Source organism: Macrotis lagotis, chromosome 1 (genome assembly GCF_037893015.1).
Source record: "Macrotis lagotis isolate mMagLag1 chromosome 1, bilby.v1.9.chrom.fasta, whole genome shotgun sequence".
NCBI lineage: Eukaryota > Metazoa > Chordata > Mammalia > Peramelemorphia > Peramelidae > Macrotis > Macrotis lagotis.
In genome coordinates this window covers 355957548-355975437 of record NC_133658.1, presented here as the reverse complement: position 1 = coordinate 355975437, position 17890 = coordinate 355957548, and the positions used below count along the sequence as shown (strand labels likewise).

The following is a 17890-nucleotide window of genomic DNA, read 5'->3' as shown; positions in this document are numbered from 1 at the left end:
AGATGGGGGAGAAGAAGCAAATTGTAACAGAAGGCATCTGAGGGTTGTGGGATGAGGAAGAGAAGAGAAGAGGAAGCTCTAAGAGAGTTCAATTTTTGCCTCAAGTTTTTAGGTAACTTTATATAGTACGATTCTCAGCTGAGAAGGTGGGGTAAAGGAGAGTCATGAGAAGTTTGAGGAGGAATGAAAAGGTTTGGAAGAAGAGATGTTATGGTGAATGTGTTGGTGGATAAAAAGATTTGCCTTTGTTGAATGACTGAACTTCTGCCCTCATTCTTGGAATGTCAGAATTGTGTCTAATGTCTCCCGAAAAGGCAGAAAGCCCCCAGCACTCACACAAGCATGCACACAGAGTCCTAAAATGTAGAATATTTACTGATGGAAAACGCAAAACACAAAAACACTTCTGTCAGTTGAGGTTATGTAACTTAAATTTGTAGTGGATCCAGTCATTATGGTTTCATAATTTTCTCCAGCTACATTCATCAGCACATGTGTTCCGAACAAAATCATCAGATAGTGGGATTCATCCCAGGCTGAGGCTTGGCAAGGCTTGATCACCCATAGGATAAGGGGTCAGGAAACTTGAGAAAAGAAAAGAATGTAGAGTTGAAATTGTTTACCAAGGATCAAGATGGGAAAGGAAGGATAATTGTGACTAGTGTAGGTGATAGTCTGGAAAAGAGAAGAGGAGTGGAGAATTTAGAGGCTATAATGTGACTGAAGAACAGGTTTTGGAGTTATAAGAAAGAAATGGGATGAGCACAGATTTTAAGCAAATAAAGGAATTTCAGAATTCATGAATGCAGAACGTGGGGCATTTGTGGGTGATGTCAAAATGAAGAGTCTGACCATCTTTGGTGAGGTAGAGTGGAGGAATAGATCATGTGAAATGAGCAAGTGGAAGAACTGGGAAGTCAAGGTATTTAATGGAATATCACTTTGTATGTTGAAGTGTTCTAGGATGAGAGCAGGAATTGGGAGGCAAGAAAGATGGAGTTCACTGAAGAAAAGGAATATTGAGGTGGGTGGTAGACAGTAGCTCCCAGAATTTTTATTGGTGGTAGCTATAGCTTCAATGAACCTCAAGGAGAGGTTACCAAGTAAAGGTTGAATAGGGAGAACCTAGAAGTGGCAATGGGGAACAAAGAGTATTCCAACTACACCCACTTCCATCAGGGAGTATGGGGTCAAAATAATGAAAGTTCATCCAGTGTTACAAAGGGAAATCACTTTTTTGGAGTATATACCAGTAATGGTATTAACAAGTCAAAAGTTTATGAACAATATAGTGGGGGGGGTTGTATGATTCTGGACTATTTTTCAGAATGATTGAACTATATCAGTTCCATCAACTCTGTTTTGCTGTGTCTGAATTCCTTTACTTCTACCAATATTTCAATCTTTTATATTCTTTACAATTTTGAAAACCTCAGAGTTTTAAAATATACATTTTTATATTATTTGTGAATTGGCGGAATATTTCATATGTTAGTTTGCAAATCTTCTTTTGAAAATTGTTCATTTCCATAGACTATTTATCTCTTACAGTAGTAGGAATCTTGGTGTTTTGTTTTGTTGTGTGTGTGTGTGTGTGTATGTGTGTTTGTGTCTGTATGAGTAAGAGAGACAGAGAAACAGAGGCAGAGACAGCTAGAAACAGAGAAAGAGAAGAGATAGAGAGAAAAAAATGAGTTCTTCATTTATATCCTCATCTCTCAAATGATCTATCACAATTAGTCTCTCTATAGTTTCTTCAATCTCCAATCCATCCTCTTTACAATCCTCAAATTAATAATTCTGAAGCACATCTGATGACATCACTTTCCTGTTCATGAAGCTCTCAGTTGCCCCAGGGACAAAATACAGACTCTTCTGTCTGGCATTTAAAGCCCTTTACTATTTGGCTCCAGCTATCTTCCTAGACTAATTCCACATTACTCCCTCTTAGGCATTGCATATTCCATTTTGGTCTCTTGGCTGTTCTCTATACATTCCAGCTCCCACCACAAGGCTTTCATAAGGTAGAATGCTCTCTGTCTTCACCTGTGCCTCCTAATTTCTTCAAGAGATCTAAGGGTCATCATCTACACCAAGTCTTTCCTGATCCTGCCTTGCTCTTCCCACCCCCAGCCCCATTAGGTGTCTCCCCCTTCCTTGGTTTGATTTGTTTTTATTCACAGATATTTGGTATTTTCTTAATCTCTGTATTATTTTCCCACTAATAGAACACAAGTTCCTTGAGAGGGTAGAAATTGCTTTGTTTTTGTCTTTGTAGCTGCAGCATCTTACTCAGTGTCTGGCATATCATTAATCAGTATTTATGGAACTGAAATTTAAGCTATCTTTTCATATTCATAACTTCATATTGATAGCATTCACTCATCCATCCCAGGAAAACTTCTTGAAGTATGCTCAGTAATTGGCACTCTGCCTCTTTACAAGTAATTAGCAAATGCTCCATGAATTGAGTCCTCCAAACCAGTGGTCACCAAACTTTTTTTTTAATCACACATTCTTACTAGTAAAAAGATTTTAAGCTTGCACTCCCAATATGTGTTCATTATTTACAATATGCAGATACCATACTACTAATAATTAAGTATATTAAAATGTTAATATTTGTATGTTAATACTGTAAATAATTTATATACCAATAATATATTAAATATGCATATTAAACACAAAAGTTGACATTGAAAAAGAAGATAGAGAATAATATTTGATCTGAGAATCAATATATGGAGACCCTGAAGTTTATTGAAAAAGGCAGTAACATGATCAGACTAGGCTTTAGGAAAATAACTTTGTTAGCTGTGTATGGAAGATGGATTTCAGTGGAGAGGTAATTGAAGCAGAAAGGCCAATTACAAAGCTATCACAAAGGGCCAGACAAGAGATGATGACATCAGCAGAGTGGATATGTGGAGACAAAAGCAAAAGATTTGTCAAATGAAGGATGAGGAAGAATGACTCATCAAGAATATTACCAGGTTATGAACCTGGCTGACCAGAAGGATGGTGGTGGTGTCTGATAAAAGGATTTTTTGCTGAGGTGTAGTTGTAAGGGTAGATAATATTATGAGATTCTTAATAGACCCATCCAAGTCAATGTCTTTCATTCTGTCCTATCTAAAACAAAAAAGGGCTCTTGTTCATAGATCACTACCATGGAAGGGAGAAGGAGGTTATGGGAGGAGGAAGGGAATAAGGGCTAGAGTGAGGAATTTTTCCAGGGACAGTAGTTGAACTAAGCAGGCTGGGTGCCAGGATAAAGATCCCTGAGGAAGGGGTTCAGAAGGGAAGAGGTTGGGACCTTGAACTGGGCAAGGAGGAGGGGAGGAGAAGTGATCTGATATTGGTGTCGAAGCTGTTTGACAGACAAATCCCACACTTGATATTGTGGGTTAGGTTCTCAGGTGATGGTTGGTCACCCTGGAGACCCCAGATCCCTACTTTGGAGACTCTGCCATAACCTTTGAGTCTTTGCCACTAGATGGTGCCATAGTGGTACTGAGCCTTGCTAATCTCACTGACCAGCACAGTTAGGATTCCTTTTGACTTCTATAAAGAAGTGACAAAGAAAGCCCTAAGCACTTCCCATATAATAACTCTGTGAGGGAGACAACCATTATCGTCTCTATTTTACAGAAGAGGAAACTGAGGCTCAGAGAGATGAAATTGAAAACAAAATCTGCTATACTACATTTCCAGTGATATAAAAATGTTTACAATTTTGAATCTTTTAAAAACATAATATTTTATTTCCTATCAATTTCATGTAAAAATAAATTTAACTTTTTTTAAAATTTTGAATTCCAGATTCTATTAGTCCCTCCCTTTTCTCCCCCCTTGTTATATGATCTAGGTTACATGAGCAGTCATGTAAAACATTCCATATTAGTCATTTTGTGGAAAAAAACTTCATCAGTTCATGTATTTTCATTTCTTCTCCTTTTTTTCTTTAGTTTTTGCAAAGCAATGGGGTTAAGTGGCTTGCCCAAGGTCACACAGCTAGGTAATTATTAAGTGTCTCAGGTCCTTCTGACACCAGGACTGGTACTCTATCCACTGTGCCACCTAACTGCTGTGGTTCACATAAGTTTTACCAGATTTTTCTAAAATCATCCTGCTTGTCATTTCTTAGAGCAATTTTTTATAATAACCTATTACAATTATATAACTCCTATTTTGAATCTTGAATCTTGCCTTTGTAAACTCAGTCCTTGAATTTCCTCTAAAGTGGCCTGATATGAAGCTCATCTCCAGAACTAGATTGTCCCAGAATGCTGGTATTTACTCTGCCATTTTCTTTGACACATTTAGGGCCTATGTGATGTCATCCGGCTGCTGGATCTTTCTACCTGTCACTCCTACTACAAGTGGATATGGAAGCACCTGACACCATTGGATTACAGTCTTTTGAACACTCGAGATTTTGGTAGAGTCATAGAATTGCTAGTTGTGGCTAAGGTGCCCCTGAACCAAATCTAACAATGATAGACTAGCAGAAATAAACTCCAGCCTCCTGCCTCCAGCATAACAGAGCCAGAGAATATTAACAATGGAAGGGTCCTTAGAGACAGACCATGTCCACTGACCCTCACAGAACCAGAGCTGTAGACTCTCAGAACTGTTTAGGGATTTCAAATACCATCTACTCCAATCTGTCCTTAACCAAGAACTCAATTTCACAACATCCTTATCCCAGTGATTAATCAGTCTTTCCTTGAAGCCTTTCAGGTCCCAGTGTCTCTTGAGTCCTCTCTTTCTACTTTATGGAATTTTCTCTTTTATAGATGGGAAAACTGAGGCCCAGAGAGAGGTTGGGAGATACCCCAAGATCACACAGTGAATTAGGGCAAAACCAGAACTTAGAACCCAAGTCACCCAACTTCCATTCAACATTTTCTTTCCAAGTTGTTCTTTTGAGGGAGGTACAGAGAAAGTTTGAGCAGTGCTATCCATATTCTTCATTTAAAGTCCTTTATAGGCTCTCTCTCTCTCTTTTTAAAAAAATTTTTTGGAGCTAAGTGACTTGCCCAAAGTCACACAACTAACAAGTGTCCCATTTGAACTCAGGTCCTCTTGACTTCATAGTTCTTGCTCTATCCACTTCCCACCCAGCTGCCCCTAATATCTCTCTTGAATAACATTTCTAGGCTTCTTTCACATTACTCTCTTTCGTGTATTCAACATTCCAATCAAACCACTCACCTTGCTGTTCCTTGGATTCTGCATGCCATCCAGTGACATTTCCATCTTTTGAACAAACTGTCCCTCATGCCCAGAATTATTTTTTTTAACATGGTTAAGTGACTTGCCTAAGGACATTTGCCTAAGTAATTATTAAGTGTCTGAGGCTGGATTTGAACTCAGGTCCTCCTGACTCCAGGGCTCCATCCACTTAACACCTAGCTGCCCCATGCCTGGAAATCTTAAAGGCCTCTTCAAGGGACAGCCTCAATTCAGTATTGGCTGTGTAATCCTGGGCAAGTCACTTAACCCCAATTGTCTACCAAAATTTTTTTAAAAAAGCTTTAGAAAAAAGGCTTCTTTCCCATGGGAAGCCTTTTCTGTCTGCCCTCCTACCCAATTACTTGGTATATATTTTGTGCTTACTTAATACATGTAATTTGCTCCCAGTAGAATACAAGCTCCTTTTTGTTCCTGATCCATAATACATTCTCCCTCAATTGAACCTGGTTCTCATTCTCTGATTAGTTTTTCTGAACCCTTCTTGATTTATTGGTTGTTCCCTCTATGGTGACTGAGAGGTAGAGTAGTATAGTGGCTAGAACATCTGAGCCTCTGTTTCCCCAATTGCAAAAGGAGGGAATTGTGTTATATACTGTCATGCCTCTTGACCCAGAACTGCCCTTGCCTTGCTCTAGAACCTCTACAGTATCTATGAGGGCACTGCATTTTCTCTTGCTGTTTGTTTTTCCTTTTAGAGATAGGTAGGACCTCAGAGCCATATTCCTAGAAGGGCTCTCTCCACTATTTTCATTAGCAACCGCTTCTCTTAGAAATCTGACCAGCTTAGTCCATCCTCTCTCCCCTGTAGCTTCCCTCTTAACATAGACACTTATAGTCGAACAGATCTATCTGGAAATGAAAGAAATGAAACCTTCGGACTAGTGCCTGAGGTCCTGACTCAAAGGGAGACCCATAAGAGCAGGGGAGAAAGGTCTTTAGGGTACCAGATTTTGCACAATCTCCCTTGTCATCTGTACTGAGAATCAGTAATCAATAACTCAACAGCAGGGCTGTGGGAAGGGTCCATTAGAAAATCTCCTGGGCTGATTTATATCAGCCTCATTGCTTCCTGGTAGGGGCTAGGAGTGATCTGCCATCTCTCTCCTGCTCTATGCATGGGCAACTGCTTATAGTTTGTCCCATCTTTGACTGAACTTCCTGGAACTTCAATGCTGAACTAGTCTTCAACTTTAAAGATCCCCTAGCCTATGGGTGAATTGGGCTGAATCCCAGAATTTCTGGAATATGGAGGAAGAGTCTTATCTTCCTCCCAAGGTCTGTCTTCTGGGGTTTTTTTGGTTGTTGTTCTTTTTCCTTAAAATGATTTTTCCAAATTATAAACTAAATGTTAACAAAAACCAATACTCTACTCTAACCATACCCTAAATTTAGCCTCATTTTGGACAAAATATTGATAACAGAAATAATGTCATCAGTGAGATATATTACTAGAAAGGTTTATTAAAGCTTTTTTTTAAAAAAAAGTACAGAAAAGAACATAATGAAGATAAAAGGGGACTTAGAGAAGCAGGTTGGCTTTGAAAGCAACATCATTATCATAGCTAATACTTATGTAACACTATGTGGCAGGCACTTTACAATTATATCACTTTATCCTCAAAGCAACTTTTGGAGGTAAGAACTATTATTATACTCTATTTATAGATTAAGAAACTGAGGAAAACAGAGGTTAAGTGATTTGCCTAGGGGTCACACAGCTGATAAATGTTTCAGATCACGTTTGAACTCAGGTCTTCCTTACTCTAGACTCAGTATGCTCTCCACTGTGCCACATAGCTATCCCCCCCCTGCCCCCTGCCACACACACACATTCAAATGTTAAATTTATTATATACTAAAAGGAAAAGCAAGCTATATATTATGAAGATTCAGGGTTTTTCATGCACAATCTTCTTTTTTTTGTCCTAATTTGCATATGAAAATTTTGGTTCTTTTGGTGTTAAGGTCATCATTTAAAAATTAAAAACAAAAACAGAGAAGTTGGTGCATTCAAGAGATAACAAAAAGATGAATTCTACTGCTTCCTCTCATTTTTGAGAGTGAGAGAGAAGGAAGGGACAGAGGGAAAGAGGGGAAGACCACTAGCAGATTAAATGAACAAACCATGAGGAGGAAGCTCAAGAGGACATTGATGAGAGGAGAACAGGATTAGAAGGAAGGATGGATTGCAATCAGCACCAGGGGAGGGATGAAAAGGCCAGTTTTTCAAAGCATTAAAGTGTAACAGTTTATTTTCTTTATGTCTCCTTCCCATTCCTGTGCTTGCTTTTTACATAGAAAGGTTTTTCCAACACTTTAAACTTAACAATCTTAAATGGAAATTCACTCACCAGTCAAATGACTACATACTTTGTATAGCAAAATCTGTTTTTCTCATAACAGTAAGTGTTCCCCGGAAAAGGTTTAAAGATTTCAAGCTCAAATCCTACCCAGACCTAGACTTCACATCTCTAAAAATGGCACATCTGGAGAAGAGTAAGCAGGAAGAAAACTTTAGCATTCCCAAAGATGATCAATTTAATCAAACTGACTACAAATCTATGAATACACAGAAAAAGTAAGTACGTTTGGGGAACAAGAAAACTCTGGGCTCTGAGTGGGGGAGGACAAGAGATTCTTTGGGAAGACATTGAGTAGTTAGGGAAAAGTAGGAAGCTCTACCTCATCAAAGAGGCATCCATTCCCAAGGCTAGAAGGGACCTAGCTGAGATCCTTTCCAATTGCCATTGGTGGTCTCATTACAACAGTTTTTCTGCTATTAGCATGTACTGTTTAAGTTTTACTGTTTGAACAGCATCAGAAGATAATGAACTGGGTGCTGGGACTTGCCAATTCAATTATATAAACATTTATTAAATGCCTTATCAAAAGTACTATGTTAGATACTAGGGAAACAAAAATAAGATGAAAAAGAGTTCAGTTCTCAAGGAGGACCCATTCTGTTGGAAGATAAGTTGTACTGAAATGGGGTAGGGGTTACAACATTTACACAGATAAGTAAATATAATACACTCTAAGGAAGGAAAGAAAACTCTCACTGAGGTTAATCAGGAAAGGTTTCTCATTGGCTTCTCATGCTGCCTCATCTGAGTCTTGAAAGAAACTTTGGGGTTGGCTGGGTGGTGAAGTGGATAGAGCACTAGCACAGGAGTTAGGAGTACCTGAGTTCAAATCTGATCTCAGACACTTAATTGCTTAGCTGTGTGACCTTGGGCAAGTCACTTAACCCCATTGCATTGCCAAAAAAAAAAGAAGAAACTTTGAATTCTTATTCAGAGGAGTAGAGGAGGAGAGTTGGTGCATTCCAAGTCCAAGGGATAGCCCTAAAAAGGCATGGAAGTGTAAGATGGAATACCAAGTTCTGAGTCAAATGACCATTTTGATTGTAACATTGAATATGTGAAGGAGAACTCCTGTCCCCTCCCCCATTTTGTAGATTTTTCTTGTTATACTAGCTGTATTGATTTTGTTCATGCAAAAGTCTTTCCAATTTATGTAACCAGAACTGTCTCTTTTTATCTTTTATGATCATCTCTATTCTTTTTTGTGTTAGAGAATTCTGTCCATAGTCATAGGGCAAGTTATCTCCTAATTTTTAAATGATGTGACTTTTTATATTTATATTCATTTGAAACTTATTATGGGGGCGGCTAGGTGGCACAGTGGATAAAGCACCAGCCCTGGAGTCAGGAGTACCTGGGTTCAAATCCAGTCTCAGACACTTAATAATTACCTAGCCGTGTGGCCTTGGGCAAGCCACTTAACCCCATTTGCCTTGCAAAAACCTAAAAAAGAAAGAAAGAAAGAAAGAAAGAAAGAAAGAAAGAAAGAAAGAAAGAAAGAAAGAAAGAAAGAAAGAAAGAAAGAAAGAAAGAAAGAAAGAAAAAGAAATTTATTATGCTGTATAATGGAAGATGCTGATAATAAAGTTAATTTCTCTCAAACTGTTTTCCAGTTTTCTAAGCAATTTTTGTCTTTTTAAAAGGCCTTCCATCACTATTTTGTATTCTTGGATTTATTGAACACTTTGTTAAATTGCTTCTAGGTTTTGCTTACCTTGTCTGTTCACACCAATCAAATTTTCTACTTTTTGAAACAGTATCAAATAGTTTTGGTGATTACTATTTTATAGTATAGTTTGTCATCTGGTCATACCAGAACCCTTTGTTTCTACTTTTTTTCCCAGTAGGATTGTGCAACCTTTTGTCCTTTTGATGAATTTTGTTATTATTTTGTCTAATTCTAAAAAGTAAACCTTTAATAGTTTGTTGTTGTTTTCAAGGCAATGGGATTAAGTGACTTGCCAAAGGCCACACGACTAGGTAATTATTAAGTGTCTGAGGTTGGATTTGAACTCAGGTCCTTCTGACTCTAGGGCCAGTACTCTAACTTCTGCACCACCTAGCTGCCCCTTTTACTAGTTTTTTAAAAAATATTTTTATTTGTTTTTCTAACTACATGCAATAGTAGTTTTTACCAATCATTTTTTTACAAGGTTTTGAGTTTTACAATTTTTCTCCCTCCCTTCCCACCCCTCCTGAGAGGAAGCAATCTGATATAAGTTCTGTAACCATTAATAGTTTAATTGGTTTGGCACTAATCTGTAAATCAATTTAGCCAGCATCATCATTTTTCTTATATAGATAAGACTAAATTATGAAGTAAAAGCATTTCTCCAATTATATGCCTTCCTTTATTTTGATAGTGTATTTCATAGTAAGTCGTAGAAGTCCCAAGAATGTCTTGGTAAGGTTAACCTTTAGGTACCTATTAGCTATTTTAAATCTGGCATTTCCAGTTCAAAGAAAACAGAAGCAAAAAAAAAAAAAAAAAAAAAGATTGAGTAGGCCAGCCTTTTCTCAATAGTCTTATCTTTTCTCTCTATCAACATTTCAGAAAGTAGGGTCCTATTTTTTCCTGGATCCTTCTCTTTTCCTCAAGATAAAAACTTAAAAATTGTCCTTGTGGGGAATAGTGATTGTTTTTACTGTCAAACATAGTTGATGTGTTTAGTTATACAGAACTACATTTTTTGTCTTTCTTTTTGATCTTTGTTTCAAGGAACAACTTAGGTATAGGAGAGTAGAGAAAGATATTTTTGAATATTAAATGTGATATGAAAACAAAAGACATCAACAAAAAAGATGAGAAGTTTTTTGTCTTCCTTATCAATCTTCATCAACTTGGCTCATTCTAAGATATCATTAGAATTTCTGATATCCTTAAAGGACTTACCTGATTTTTGTATTCATCCTCTATTACCTGCCCTTGTTTATATCTTTCAAATTTTTTATTGATATCTTTTATTTTTTACATGTTCTTTTAAAAATATAAGTTGAAGTCAGAGTGTAGATTGATACGTACATATATAGGTGTGTGTATGTATATGTGAATAGGAAGAGAGACACGATCAATTCATTTCTTCATTTCTGGGCTCTGGGCATTTTCTTTGGCTGTCTCCCATACCTGCATGTTCTCCTTTCTCTCCTCCAACTACTGTCTTCTTGGCTTCCTTTAAGTACCACCTTCCCTAACCCCTCTTAATGCCTTTGCTTTCCCTCTTTTAATTATTTTCTACTGATCCTGTATATAATTTGTATGTAACTTGTATATATTTGCCTCCATGATGTCTTTCCCTTTAGATTTTAAACTCCTGAAAGCAGGACTATCTTTTGCTTTTTGTATACCCAATACCTAGAATAGTACAAGAGACATAGAGTAGGCAATGTTTATTGAATTGAAATGTAGGAATTTGTTTTTGTAATCCTGGCTCTGAATAAAAAATTATTGATCTTTTGATGATTAATAATTTGTTGTTGGGGCAGCTAGGTGGCACAGTGGATAGAACACCAGCCCTGTAGTCAGGAGGTCCTGAGTTCAAATCTGGCCTCAAACATTTACTAATTACCTAGCTGTGTGACCCCAAGTCACTTGACCCCATTGTCTTGAAAAAAAATCCTAAAAAAAATAATTTGTTGTTCAGTTCTTTTAGTCATGTCAGGCTCCTTATGACCCTGTTTGAGATTTTCTTGGCAGAGATACTGGAGTGTTTTTCCTTTCCTTTCTCTTAAGCATATTTTACAGATGAGGAAATTAAGACCAATTAAGGGACTTGCTCAGGTTCATACAACCAGTAAATGTCTGAGGTCAGATTTGAACTGAGGAAGATCAGTCTTCCTAACTCCAGGCCCAGTACTTTATCCATTGTGCTACCTTCTTGTCCTGATGATGAATAATAATTATTATTCTGGTTGAATTTTTTACAAATTGATATAAGTTGGGTAGACACTTCCATCTCTAAGTACTATGAAGCAAAAAAAAAACCAGTTCTGCTTCCTTGGGCAATGAATAGAAAGAAATTCTTTATGGTGGACCCAGCCTAGGTGAACATTCAGGTTTCAGTGATGCTGACCTCTCACCAGAGATTCCCTGAATCCCTCTCTTTCTAGATACTACAGGCTTAGCTCCAGCTCCAATCCTTTCACCTGCCCCATGGTGATGACAGAGTTTGGACCACTCCCAGAGCGTGCTGTGGTGGGCGTCTATGTGAAGGTTCATAGCCTGGATTCAGGCAACATTCTGGTAATATATTTACCTTAGGTCCCGCTACTAGTAACACTACTCTATTAGTAATTGTAAATAATGGAACTCAACAGATAGCAGAACCCCAAGATGTGGAAATAGCATTGGATTTAGATTTGTTAGTTGGGTGTGTGACCTCAGAAGTCATTTTGCCTTTCTGAGGCTTAGTTTTTTCACTTACAAAATGTTAATAATAATACTAATACTACTACTAATAATAATCACACTGTCAATTTCACAGGATTTTATGAGAAAGGATGCTTTTCAAACTTTATAAAATGCTCTATAAATATAAATTATTGTTATCACACATCTGAATGGATCATATCCCCTTTTGAAGGTCCCCCCTTTACCTGATAGGAAGCCATACATGTGATTTCCATCATATATTGTTCTCTTTCAGATACTTTTGGATTTAAGTTAGGAGAAATTGTTTTACATTTTTAGAATTAAACTTCCTTTGGGACCTCAAAAATGAGATTTCTCTTCCTTCTATCTCCTATGATTAGATTATTCTCTTTAGTTAACAGTACAGTGTCTACTCCAAATGACTACAGGTCAAACCTATTCTCAAAAAAAAATAATAATTTACCTCCTTTGAGGAGATAGTACTAAATACTACTGCTGCTGGTGCTGCTACTACTATTGGCTATCATTATATTATGCTTTAAAATTTTATATTTATTTGATCATCACAATATCCTTGAGGAATGGGTCCTATAGGTATTATCCCCATTTTACAAATGAAGAGACCAAAGTTGATAGAGGTTAAGTGACTTGCCCACAATTATAGTTAGTACTGTAGAATTAGAACTCAGGTCTTTCTGACCCCAAATTCAATATTCTTATCTATTCTACCATCTAGCTGCCCTATTCATCTCCTAAAACTGCTCCCTAAAAGGAGTTTGAGTATGTAGAGCCATGGTAAGTATTCCTAAACTAAGATGTGATCTCCCCAGGGGCTGATAACAAAGGAGACCTGTGCCAAGGTATATGTAAATTCAGCACCTGGATTAACAGATTTATCCAAGAATCATTCAGGGCTAATTACCCAGTTAGTTAGTATGAAGGAAGTAGAAGAAACAGCTTGGACTCATTTCAACTTGACCTGGAGTCTCACTGAGACATGGGGGTGGTGTATTGATGGATCTGGAAATTACAGACTTGGAAGAGACCTCACTGGCTATTTTCTTCTCCAATTTATTTTGCAGATGAGGAAACTGAGGCAAACAGGGTTAAGTAATTTGCCCAGGGTCACATGGTCCATACTATGTGCAAAATATATATACATAGTGAATTGAGTAGGAAGCAATTAGGGGTAGGTTGACAGGTAAGAGCCTTACCTGGAGGACTCAGGGAAAACTGAGAAGTGATTGAGACATTGCAAAAGCAGAAGTGAAGTGAAGTGAAGTGAAGTGAAGTGAAGTGAAGTGAAGTGAAGTGAAGTGAAGTGAAGTGAGGTGAAGAAGGAGAGTACTGAACCAATATGCTTGAGAAATATCAAATTATCTGGAGAATGAACTGAAAAGGAGTTAAGGGTGGGAGGCCATGGAAGGGAATGTTACAGGAAGAAAGTCACAAAATCTTGAACCAAGGTGGTAGCCCTGGGAGTGAAAGGAAGGGGATAGATGTCAGAGATGTTACAAAGGTAGAACTGAAAAGACTAGACCCCTGTCTGGATACTATGAATGAAAGAAAAAGAGGAGAAAAGGAGGCCTGCAGGTTCTGAACCCAGGAGACTAAGGGGAGCTCTTGCCTAAAGGAAAGAAGTAAAGAGGAATGATGGGGTTATTAGTAGGAAAAACAATGGTCAAATATTATTTAGGTTGTTGATGTTCAGTCATCTTTCAGTCATGTCCAACTCTTCATGACCCCATTTGAGGTTTTTCATGGCATAGAAACTAGAGTGGTTTTCTGTTTTCTTCTCCAGCACATTTTAAAGTTGAAGCCAATAGTTCAGATGAAGTGACTTTCCCAGGGTCACATAGCTAGCAAGTGTCTGAGATCATATATGAACTCAGGTTGTCTTGACTCCAATTCTAGTACTTTGTCTACAGAGTCCAGGAGAAATGGAGTGAACAACAATATCAAATAGCACAGAGATTAAGAGCAAGCTACCAGATTCTACAGTTATAAGATCATTGATAATGTTACTTTGGGGAAAGTATCATTTCAGTTGAGTAGTGTAGTCCTGGAAGCAGGTAACTGGGGTGGTCCCAGTGAGTAGGAGGTGAGAAAATATGTAGGCAAGGAGTGGAGATAAATTTAGATTTCCTTTTCTTGGAAATGGAGAAAAGTTTAGGATAGTCTTTGGAAAAGATGGCATGGTCAATTGACTATTTTTTGTTTGTTTGTTTTTTAGGTTTTTGCAAGGCAATGGGGTTAAGTAGCTTGCCTAAGGCCACACAGCTAGGTAATTATTAAGTGTCTGAGGCTGGATTTGAACTCCTGACTCCAGGGCCAGTGCTCTATCCACTGCGCCACCTAGCTGCCCCCAATTGACTTATTTTTTAAAGATGAGGGAGTCCTGGCATATTTCTAAGCAATTGGTGGGGCACCTATTGATAAGGAGAAATTAAAGAAATGGTCAAAGGGACATGTTTACAGAAAAACTGAGAAGGCATAGGATCAAGGTCACAGAAATATCAGCTGTAGTAAGGGTCACTTCTTCAGAAACATCAAAAGAAGAAAGAAATTGGAAATGTTGTAGAACAGAGGTATCAAGCATGTGGCCTACAACACTCCCAAATGCAGTCAGAACCAGATTAAAATGTAATCAAAGATATTTAACAAAGTAAATAAGAATGCAAGAAAACAGCTATCAATATATGGTTTTTTAAAGTCAATATAGAGTCTGTGGGGATTTTTATGTAAGGTTTAGTTGCCTCTTTTCTATTTGAATTTGATATCATTGGGTTAAATGTAGTTTAGATGATAAGAGAGTGAGGAAAGAGGAAGTTCATGGAAGCTGGACCTTAATCTTTTTAGTAAAGTAGAGAGCAATATCCTCTCTTGAAAAGGAGAGAAGAGATGACATCTGGGACTTGAGGAAGAAAAAGGTTTGGAGGAGCTTCAGCAAAGAGTGTGACAGTCAGTCAGAGGAGAATAGAAAGATTACTGTGCCCTATTGAGGGTCCCTGTGAGTCTAAATAACCAAGATGACAAAAAACGGTATTACAAATGTTGAAGGGGATGTATGATAATAGGTTTGCTAGTATACTGTTGGTGGAGCTATGAACTGGTCCAACCATTCTGGAGAGCAATTTGGAACAATGCCCCCAAAAAGTTATTTGACAGTACATATCTTTTGTCTTTACTATACTGCTAAAAGGTTGATACCTCAAAGAAATCAAAAAGGAAAAGGACCCATATGTAAAAGAAAATTTATAGCAGCTCTTTTTGTAGTAACAAAAAATTGGAAATTGAATTGGAAATGTGGAATGGATAAACAAGTATGGTGTATGATGTAGTGGAAAACTATTGTACAATACAAATGTTATAAAAATGTTAGATTTGTATGAACTGCTGCAAAGTGAAGTGAGCAGAACCAGAAAAACAATTTATACCATAACAATAATATAGTAAAGATATTCTGACTTAGTAACTGATCAACTCAGTGACCCATCACAGAGGACCCATGATTAACATGCTATCCACCTCCACAAAGAGAACTGATGGACTCAGATTACAACTGGAAGTATATTTTCTTCTTTTTTATTCTTAGAACATAGTAAATGTGGGATGTGTGACTATACATATTTGCAATGGTTTTATTTTTCTTGATTTTTCAATAGACCAAGGAAGGGAGGAGGACAAGAAAAGAATTTGGAACTGAAAATAAAATAAAATTGATTTTTTTTGGCAAGGCAATGGGATTAAGTGACTTACCCAAGGAGAAACATCTAGGTAATTATTAAGGGTCTGAGACTGGATTTGAACTGAGGTCCTTCTGACTCCAGGACCAGTGCTCTACCTACTGTGCCACCTAGCTGCCTCTGCTAAAATAAATTTTAAAAAAAGTTTTGAAGAAACCTGGGGAGAGTTGTATGTACTGGTATAGACTGAGATGAGAAGAAACAAGGGAACAATTTTTATGATAACATTATAAAAATCAGAAATTTTGAAAGATTTAATTAATCTTTCTGATCAATACAATGATCAACCATTATTTCAGAAGACCAATAATGCAGAATATTGTCTACCTACTGATAGAGAAGTGATGGGCTAAATAAGAAGAATGAGACACATTTTGAACATAGCCCATATGGGATTTAGTTTTGATTGACTACTCATGTTTGTTTTAAAGGTTTGTTTTTCTTTTTCAGGGGAAGGAGAAAATGGGAAGTAGAAAAAAAATGTTTAATAATTTTTAAAAATTAAATTTTTTTTTGTAAAAAGAAAAGCAGTAGGGGCGGCTAGGTGGCGTAGTGGATAACGCACCGGCTTGGAGTCAGGAGTACCTGGGTTCAAATCCGGTCTCAGACACTTAATAATTACCTAGCTGTGTGGCCTTGGGCAAGCCACTTAACCCCATTTGCCTTGCCAAAAACCTAAAAAAAAACCAAAAACAGTACAATGATTGTTGGGAAGAATTTAGGATGACTTGTATTATACATAGATGAGCAGTTTACTGATTGTTCTGAACATTCTGGGTCTCACTGCATAGATTTAATTGCTTTGTTACCATTTTGTAAATACCTACTTTGTATGTGATATAGTGCTAGGTTCTAGAATGAGCCTGAACTTGATGTCTAGGCAGAGAAGAAGTTTAAGGTGATCTCAGGAGGACTCTTATAGCCAGAGAATTCTGTTATTTGTCATTTGAAGTAACAGTTTTTTTCTTCCCCTAGGGTCTGAACCAATTCCTCATTCCTGACAGTTTACAGGATAAACGAAACTGGATCTTGATGAGCCAAGGAGCCATGATTATTCACTTGAAAAAGGATATATTTGGGGAATTAATGGACGCTGAGACCAGAGGAAAACTCAAAGAATTAGAGATTGCCTACCCCAGGTCAGTGTTGGGAATGGGCTGTAACAACCCATGAAGTCATTCTAGGTCAGTCATTTTTAGCTGTGCCCTACTCTTTAAGATACCTTTCGGGGGTTTTCTTGGCAGAGATATTATAGTGGTCATTTCCTTCTCCATCTTATTTTACATATGAGGAAACTGAGGCAAATAGGGTTAAGTGATCTTGACCATGGTCTCACAGCCAGTAAATGGCTAAAGTTGAATTTGAATTCAAGTCTTCCTGACTCGAGTCCTATCAGTCTATCCACTGTGTCCCAGCAAGGTATGGAGTAGCCCAACTCACTTTCCTTATTAGAGGAACACCACACCAATTTAACCTTTCATCTTCACCATGGGTGTGTGTGTGTGTGTGTGTGTGTGTGTGTGTGTGTGTGTGTGTGTGTGTAAGATTATTTGACTTAGAATAAAGAAACTTAGGTCTCACACCCTGATTTCTGATTCTGTTACTAGCTATATGACATTGAGCAAGCTGCTTGATATATCAAACCTCTCGTGTGTACCTTGCCTGGGGGTCATATTACTTTTATATTTGGTGCCACCTATCCTGATGAATTTTCTAACTTCAGAAGTTTTAAAGATTCATTTTTATGTCATAAAAGGTGGTTATCTGTGTGGGTGGAGGGTACCCAAAATGAAAAAATAAATCACATTTTCTCTACCTACTTCATAGGGTTATTCTAAGCTCTTTGTAAACCTAAAGTGCTTTTGTTGTTCAGTCCTTTTTCAGTTGTCTGGCCCTTTTTCTTGGCAAAGATGCTGGAATGGTTGCCATTTCCTTCTCCAACTCATTTTACAGATGAGGAAACTAAGGCAAACTGGATTTAGTGACTTTCCTAGGGTCACAGAAACACTGTGTCTGAAGTTGGATTTGAACTCAGATCTTTGTGACTTCCAGGCCCACCACTCTACTTTATACACTTTACACCTAGCTGATCCATAAAGTGCCAAAGATAATTAAGTGATTTATTATCTTTTGAAAAAGTTGTGACCAAGAAT

At 37.5% G+C, this 17890-nt stretch overlaps 1 protein-coding gene across 4 annotated transcripts in view; it reads left to right on the top strand.

Annotated features, from left to right (window-relative positions):
• The window catches only part of CNBD2 (cyclic nucleotide binding domain containing 2), an 84919-nt gene that overhangs the window by 53902 nt on the left and 13127 nt on the right, over positions 1-17890 (top strand). For all 4 annotated transcript variants that reach the window (XM_074229163.1, XM_074229147.1, XM_074229140.1 and 1 more), the window contains 4 exons: positions 4327-4441; positions 7663-7837; positions 11730-11862; positions 16713-16876. In XM_074229163.1, the coding sequence (XP_074085264.1) occupies positions 4327-4441; positions 7663-7837; positions 11730-11862; positions 16713-16876 (587 nt within the window). The remainder of the gene's footprint in view (positions 1-4326; positions 4442-7662; positions 7838-11729; positions 11863-16712; positions 16877-17890) is intronic.